Source organism: Alligator sinensis, unplaced genomic scaffold (genome assembly GCF_000455745.1).
Source record: "Alligator sinensis unplaced genomic scaffold, ASM45574v1 scaffold233_2, whole genome shotgun sequence".
NCBI lineage: Eukaryota > Metazoa > Chordata > Crocodylia > Alligatoridae > Alligator > Alligator sinensis.
Window position 1 is genome coordinate 708,321 of NW_005841941.1, and position 8,005 is coordinate 716,325.

General features: G+C 42.9%; 1 protein-coding gene across 7 annotated transcripts in view; it reads left to right on the top strand.

Moving 5' to 3' along the window:
• Positions 1–6,369, top strand: part of ASB1 (ankyrin repeat and SOCS box containing 1) — a 27,744-nt gene extending 21,375 nt beyond the window's left edge. For 3 of the 7 annotated variants that reach the window (XR_003093147.1, XR_003093151.1, XR_003093152.1), the window contains 2 exons: positions 418–2,353; positions 5,879–6,369. Coding sequence is in view for 1 of the 7 variants with exons in the window: in XM_014518184.2 (XP_014373670.1) it covers positions 418–551 (134 nt within the window). In the remaining 6 variants the exon portion in view is untranslated. Of the gene's footprint in view, positions 1–417; positions 3,216–5,878 lie in introns of those variants that run through there. The other 4 variants (XR_003093149.1, XR_003093150.1, XR_003093148.1 and 1 more) reach the window with 4 other exon arrangements.
• The last annotated feature ends 1,636 nt before the right edge of the window (positions 6,370–8,005 follow it).

Sequence of the window (8,005 nt, forward strand, 5' to 3'; positions counted from 1 at the left end):
GGTGCACAAATAGCTGTAGCTCTGTTGACTTCACTGGAACCAACCTCATTTACCTCAGCTGAAGAAGTAACAGCTAACACAGACTGCTCCCTTCCCCTGCAGCCCTGAAAACTGCACATGAAACACAGCTGAGGCTGAGCTTTTACAAAATGAATCATCTGATTTTGCAAAATGGATCATTTGATTCTTGCAAATAGTAGCACAGAAGTGGTTTTTTCTGTGCTGACTTCCCATTGAGGTATAGAACATGGGACAAATCCTCAATGATAGAATCAGTATTGCTCCATGGAAGTCAGTCGAACTATTGCAATTTACACCTGCTGGACACCTGGCCCAGTTCAGGTTGCATCTGTTGTTTTTATGCAGTTATTGCTTTCCCTCCCTCAATGTCTTTCCTTTGTCCTTTTTTTGTTGTAGGCCATACCAGGAGCTTGTTGTCTCTGTGCCGTGTAGCTGTGAGGATAATACTCGGCAAATCCCGTCTGTGTCTGATACGCTCCCTTCCGGTCCCAGACCCCATCAAACAATTTTTACTTTATGAACAAAGTTAAACTGTCACCAGCTGTTTCGGGGACAGTTTTCTTTAAAAATATGAGTGATCTGGTAAAAACGTGCCAATTCGAACCTCAGCCCAATTAAATATCGTATAGCTATTAGTACAAGTATGTCTGTAATGGTTCTACCTCTGTTATTGCAACTTGTAACTTGCTTCTTGGGTTTTAGCAGCATTACTATATGTTGAATTTGTACCCACTCAAGCAGTGGACTTTTAACTTCTTGTAAAGTGCAAAAGAGAGCATCTGATCTCGTAAGTACAGGGTGCCTAACACAGCACTATTTCCCAGTTCCTATGTGCCCCAGCCATTATTGCCTGGACTTTCTCTTAAGAAGTTTACAATTGCTACTGTTACATAGGTCAAGGTGATGTGTTTAGTTCTACTGTACATCCTGTTCCAGTGTAAAATGCATCAAGTTTCTTGCCTGATACCATATGCTTCTTGAAGAATTGCATGTGTATATAACTGTTGCAAGGTAGCTGTAGTGTCCCAAGCCATTCATTCAGCTTGTGTTGTTTAGCGTTTCCATTCTCCCATGATGGAACAGTAAAAAAACCCAACAACATGAAGACCTGGCTTAAGTAACTGCAGATGCTATCTGACCCTCCTCCTACCTACAAACATATGGGTTAGGGGGGGTAGTTGCAGAAAACAGTTCTTCAGTTACATGACTCTGGGACCGGACCAACTTATAGCTACCACTGCCATGGCATGAAAGAGAAAACACACAGGAGGAATTGAAATACAGTTTCTACATGGAGCTGAGAAAGCTAATCACAAGATGGCATGGGCACTGGCAATGTGCTTACCCTTGGGTTGTAGTTTGAAGGATGTGCTCAGGCAATGGACTTCAATACCAAACTTCCTTCTAATGAAACATTAACAACTCTGAAGTCCGTGGTGGATTTTAAAGATTCCCATGGCATGTCCTGCCTCATATCCCTATTCACTGTAGAACTGGTTTCACTCTTGAAGGATGCATGGACATGATGGATTTGTGAGGAACAGTTGTAAAATTTACAAGTGGAATGACTACATGACTGGTAGGTAACTCACTGCTTGTAAATTTATTGGGGGTTAACCTGATTATGAAAAACTCAAATTCTGTTCTTGCCTATCTTACTTAGAAAGATGCTACTCACCATAACATATTAATGGTATCCCAAAGGGCAGGCATTGAGGAGCAGCTAGGAGCAACTTGCAAAGCATGGTACAGGTGCACAGGCATAGCTGGGTAGCTCTGGGCCTGGGGCAGCCACATGATGCTTTGGGTAGCATCAGCTGCCATGGTGCCCATCTCAGTGGCACCATCAGCTGCTTCTGTGGGTGCAGCTGTTTTGATGCCCTCCCACAAAGGCAGCACTTAGGGCTGCTGCCCCAGTTGCCCCCTTTAGTTCCAGTACTGTACATGTTTATCAAAATAGCCACTTCCCTGTACCTCACATATTGGGTGTTATATAGCTATACAAGATGCAAATTAGATGATGGACTTTTCGGTAGGTATCTGGCTTTGGCTAGTGCTACTGACTGGGGAGGAATGGCAGGAAGTGGGACTGTTTCTTGGAGTGTCTATGTGACTAAGCTGTTTTTCATTTTTATTAAACAGTAACAATGACCATGCCTACCCTCCCTTCATATCAAGCCATTAACTATTATGTCGTCCCTGCTTCCACACTGTGTATGAAGCCCAGAAATACGACAGTGGAGCTGGCTTAGAATAGCCCTAAACATGTGCAAGAGAGAAAGTCTGAGGGGACAGTAGCACATACTCACGGATGCCTCATTTTTGCTTTGTGGTATGTACTGAGTAGGAGAGAGTGGGTTGGATTTGCTCCTCAGGGCTGGTCCCAGGCATGGCCTGGTGGCAATGGAAGCAACTTTGGATCCAGTAAGAACCATGGAACCTCTTCCAGGGCTCCTTTGCTTTCTATTGCATATATGTATGTATGTATTTGATTGATGTAGTGCCTGTGAAACCCAACCCCAAACAAGGACCTATTGAGCCAGGGGCAGTACAAACACAGCAGAACAGTTCCTGCCCCAAGGGTTCCCTTCACTCACCTTGCTCTCCTCTCAAGTTACAAGTGAAGATATACTAAAAGATGGCTGTGTAGACCTTGGCAAGTCTTGCAGTGTCTGCCCACTTTGGTGTGAGATCTCATGGCAGCAGAGCTTCAAGGATTTGCAACCAAGACAGCTAGTCTGTGGTCCTTGTTGTTGCCTTTTGGTTGAGTGAGATTCTGTGCAGAAAAGCACAGCATTAAGTTTGCAGTGCCCAAGGAGGTGGTGGTTTTGAACCATCTTATACCTTTCCAATCCTGGGTGGTCCCAGCAGCTGGAAAGGCTCCCAGTTGTGTTGTGCCATGTAGACATAATTCTGAATCCCACCTGCCTTCCAGGGTTGTCCCATGGGCCCAAGTACTGGTCAGAAGCTCCACATCATGCAATCCCAATATATAAATCCCAAGTTCAAGCTTCCCCCCCAACTCTGCAGTGCCCCTGCCACCAGGGTTTTAGAGGTTTCTAAGAAGGCAGCCTGCCTAGATTGTAGCATTAATTTACTCTGGCTTAATTTTACTATGCAGTAAGTAGGAATAGGTCAGCATCTACACGTGCAGGCGTTAAAGTGCATTAATGCTGTGTTACTTCACAGTAAGGTGTCTACACATGCATTACTGTGCAGTAACTAATCAGGTGTAAATTTGGTATCTGCATGATGCACGTATCAAATTTACACTCAAATTGGCATAAGTCACCATATTTAATGCGCAATATGAGTTTGCACGTGTAGACACGTGCCTGTACTGCACAGTCATTTTGGTTACTGCACAGTAAATGCTCAAATGTAGATGCGCCCACTGAGACTCCCATGATACAGGGTGACAGGAGAAATGACTCAGGGCTTACTTTCCAGCATGAATATTAGTGATTCTTGGAGGAAAAAGGAATTGTTGAAAGACCATTGGAATCAGTGGTGATTTACATTGCAAATCTGATTCTTCTCAGATTGGCAGCTAGTATTAATACTGTATTACTCTGCAGGAAGATATTCCTTTCATAGGAACACTCCACAGACAGAGCGGGTATAATAGACAGGATCTCTAGCTCAGGTACAGTTGAAAGAACAGATGATATGGGAAGCTTAGGAGACTGGAGTTCTGAAAAACGATAACAACAGAACTTCTACTTGATGTTTCCCTTTTATAATTTGTTCGGAGAGTTTTGAATCTTGGCCCAATCATGAATTAGTGCCTTTTGCAAGTGAGCAGGTGTCCTCAGTGAGATATGGAGGGCATGTCTACACAAGATGAATAAGCTCTGCAGTTTATTCATGCGCAGTAATAGCACATATAGATGTGCCCAGAGAGAACAAAGATTCAACTGTAAAGTAGAGCAAAATTAGTAGTCTGAACCAGGGTGAATTTGACTCGTGACTTCAAAGATATGGTAGTTAATACTAACAGTGGTAATTGTATGGCCACATACAGTAGTTGAATTTTCATTTTAATCAGTACGATTAATTCTGTGCCCAATGTGCCTTGACAGAATAATTTAGTGTCCTGGGGTAGCCAGCCACAGCCACATTCACAGTGGCCGACTTACCAGGACAGTACTTTACCATGCATGAGCTGCTCCACAGAAACTGCCTGCGTATAGGTCTTACCGTGTGGTAAGCAAAAGCTAAACTGTATTAGCTTAGTCCTCAATAAAAGAGGAATAGTATCCCATGGCTCAGCTTCCACCTTTCATGGATTAAGAACATACATGTGGACAGTCGCCCACAGTAGGTGACACATGGTAAAGCCCTATCCCTTTAGCCCCACAATAAGTTGTTTGTATGTCCAGATCCTTGTTTCCTTATTGCTGTCTTAACAGGTCAACACTTGAACATCAGACCAGTGTGTACTTGATTTTGATGGTCTCACAACAGACTTGCGAGTAATCTGCTTACTTACACCTTTTTATCCAGATCTCACATATATGTATACAAATGCAGTCCTTCTGAGAAACTACGTTCCATATGTCATAAAAGCATCAAATTATACCCTTTTTACTTTAAAAAGTGCATGTATTATGGATATTGTTTTTTGCAAGCACAAGCACCAACAGTATGGTCAGACTGTCCAAGATCTTTTTTGATAAAGGCACTCTGACCACAAGTTGTTAAAAAAAACAAACATATATTCATTTTTTAAGCTAATTCCACCCCAAAAGGCCTCACTTGCCTGTTCTGACAGCTAAAAAGGAAAATCAGCATTTTGGGCAAAGATGTGAGCAAATCTTACCAGTTTCCTCTTCGGTAGGACAGAGAGTTCACATGGGTTCTGATACTGCAAACACATCGGCACACGTGTTATCTTTGTGCACATGTGAAGTTGCATTTAGAGTTAGGCATGCATAAAAGAAAAGAGGTGCTTAGGTGCTTACAGAATCAAAACTTTAACATGCAGGAAGCATTTTGACTTAGATATCCAAAGGAGGCGAGCTCCCATTGCAAGTCAGTGGCTCCCTTGACAATCCCATCCTTTAAGACTGTGTGAGCTTCCCTCTTGGAGCAAAAAACAATTAGGAGTCATTGGGAGGGCTGGTGTTTGTAATGCTAAGCACATGCATAAGCATTTGCAGGATTGGTGCCAAACTGATTCCTCCTGGATGTTTGCTGCTATAAGTGCACAAACCCTCCTCTAGTATTTATTTTTAAACCTGTTTTAATGGATGTATTGGAGTGTGTGGCTGAGCCTGCAATTTTTAGCTTATAGAGAAACAATGGAGTCTCAAAATGAAAAAGTGACATCCAGTAGTCATTGACATCCCTCTGGTTCCATACATGTCATTGTTCTGTTCACTACTTCTTCAACCTAAGGAACAAAATCCTTCCATTGTTTGAGTAATTTGAATATCAGTTATATATTATATGTAGCGTTACCATCCATATAGCATTCATTTTTGCCTTAATTCACACCCCCCTATTGTCTCCTCTATGTAAACATAACTCTCTTCTGCAAAGGTATTTTTTTCCAGTATTTCCTTTTTTCCATGGTGTCTGACAAATAGCATAAATAACTCCTAAACACCGTGATCAGGGATATACTGGCAGATTCAGAAATCTTTTTGGGTGGTTCTGAAGTGTACATTGAATATATAGAAGAATGCATATTATATATAGTGCATGTTGTGTATTCTCAATACAAATTCAGCTTGTGATATGGTTGTGATATCGGGGAAGTGGTTAATGCATCCAGAGACATTTTGAGTGGTTACAGCAATTAAAATAAATGCATTTTATATTTTTCTTTTTCTTAATTTTGTTGCCTTATGAGAATTTTACTGGCAGTACATGCTGTGTATATGGAAGCGTGTCCAAGTGTGCCTTCTCAACCCTTCCTGAAGACATCAAAAATATTTGTGGTGTGAAAGCAGTTTCATCATCATCTAAGCTGTATCAGCCATTTTAAGTCGATTTCAAGCTCATCTATTGCAAGTGTATGTAGACTGGAAGGTATATTGAAAGTTGCGTTATTTATGCTCTAATGCAAAGGGGAATCTTATGAGAATGCTTGAAAGGGATTCTAGACATTTCTTTTACAGATACTCTGGAGATCGATGCAGTACAGAAACCCATATGGAACAGAACAAAATTCTTTAATCCTCCATGAAATGCCTGTGTATATTTAAGAAGTACTATTCTGTGGTCTGTTGCTTTTGCCTGAGATATAATTCTGTACTGAGGCAGATGACAGCTGGTAGCTGACAGAAGAGATCTATAGTGGAACTGGGGCCATTCTAGCTATTAGCTATATTTACCTTTAAATAAACATGTTTAAAAGAAAAAGCTTGCCTTTCTCAGGGTATTCATTTATCAGTGAAAAGGGAGGATTGCTGGAAATGCTGCAGGCTGACATATCTGAGTACACTATGGTATACATTTCTGAGTATATCCTGCTCCGGGATAAGTTGTCAGCAATGGAAATTGAACCTGGGACTTCTGGAGCTGAAAGGCACAAGCTTTTACTTCAGGCCCTCAGCTCAGAAACTCTTTTTGGCTTAGCCTCTGCTTTTACCACTAGAGGGAAAAAGTGAGCCATGCTATTCAAGTGTGGGTTACATATATATACAACAATACTGAGAAATTAAGATGGCCCTTCCTGCCCGCACCTCCCCCCCCCGGCGCCCCATGATTGATTCCTCACTGTTCATTATGGATGAAAAATTCAGAAGCCAGTTTAAAAGACAAGTATATTGTTTAGGGGTCAAAGTACAAGAGCTGAGGGTCCAAGAAGTCTCCAAATGTCAGCTGTTCCTTTGAAATGCAAACCTTTTCAGCTAGTGTGTTCCTTCCTACTTTCTTACCTGGTAAATGGTGCTAGGACAGGTTGGCCTCTGTCTCCCACTACTGAGTAGATCACAGACAAAGAGGTTTACACATCTGCTCATGATTTTGGGCTATAGTACTTGGTTCCTGTGATTTTGGATCCAAAGTTTCCATCTTTCCATTTGCATCTCCTCCATCTTCCTCTGATGTAATTGAAATAGATCCTTTCCTTTCTTCAGGCCATGGTTTCTTCATCTCATTTCCTTGCACCCAGTTCTCACTCTTTAAACCCTTAGCATGACCTTGCTTTTCTTTAGACAGACACTTGGCTGGGATGATTTCATCAAGGATAATCCTGCCTTGAGCTGGGGGCTGGACTAGATGACCTTGTGAGGTCCCTCCCAGCCCTACTTTCCTATGGTCCTATGATCTCCAGTGAGGCTGGTGTTCTGCCCACCCTGTGGATTTTTCAATGTTGTGCCACCTGCGGGCATTTGCTTTGCTTGTATCTTGGATGTGCACTTTCTTTAGGTCAATGATGCCCCCTCCCGCAGGATATGATTCTTGCCTGGGAATAGCAGCAGGTGGAAGCGACAATGCTGGATGTGCTGAGGCAATTCATATGATGAAACTGCCTTGTAGCTGTGACTTCTGGAAACAGTGGTTCCCCATTCCTGAAATAGTCAACATAGTGAGTGGGCCCAGAGATATATCCTGTGGACACCTACCACGCTGAACTCTCCCAGCCAGTTCTAATTACAATCACCCTCCATATGCAAGTCTTTCTGTTCTACCTAGTGTGTGCCTAGTTCAGTTTGAATGCTACAGTCTGTGGCAGGGGTGCTCAACTGCTGGCCTGCAGACCAGATCTGGCTCTTGGCACTGTGTCATCTGACTCTTGGGGCTCCCCACACACTAGATCAGGCATGCAGAGTGTTGTGGGGCCCTGGGGAGTGATCCCAGTACATGGGACCAGGCAGGAGTAACTTCAGGCCTGAAAACCTGATCCTGGCATGTGAGGGCAGCACAGGGCCTGGGATCTAATCCTGGCATGTGTGGCCTGATCGCAGCACAGGATTGTGGGGCCCCAGGGCCTGATTCTGGCACACAAGGATGGCACAGGGCCCTGGAAAGC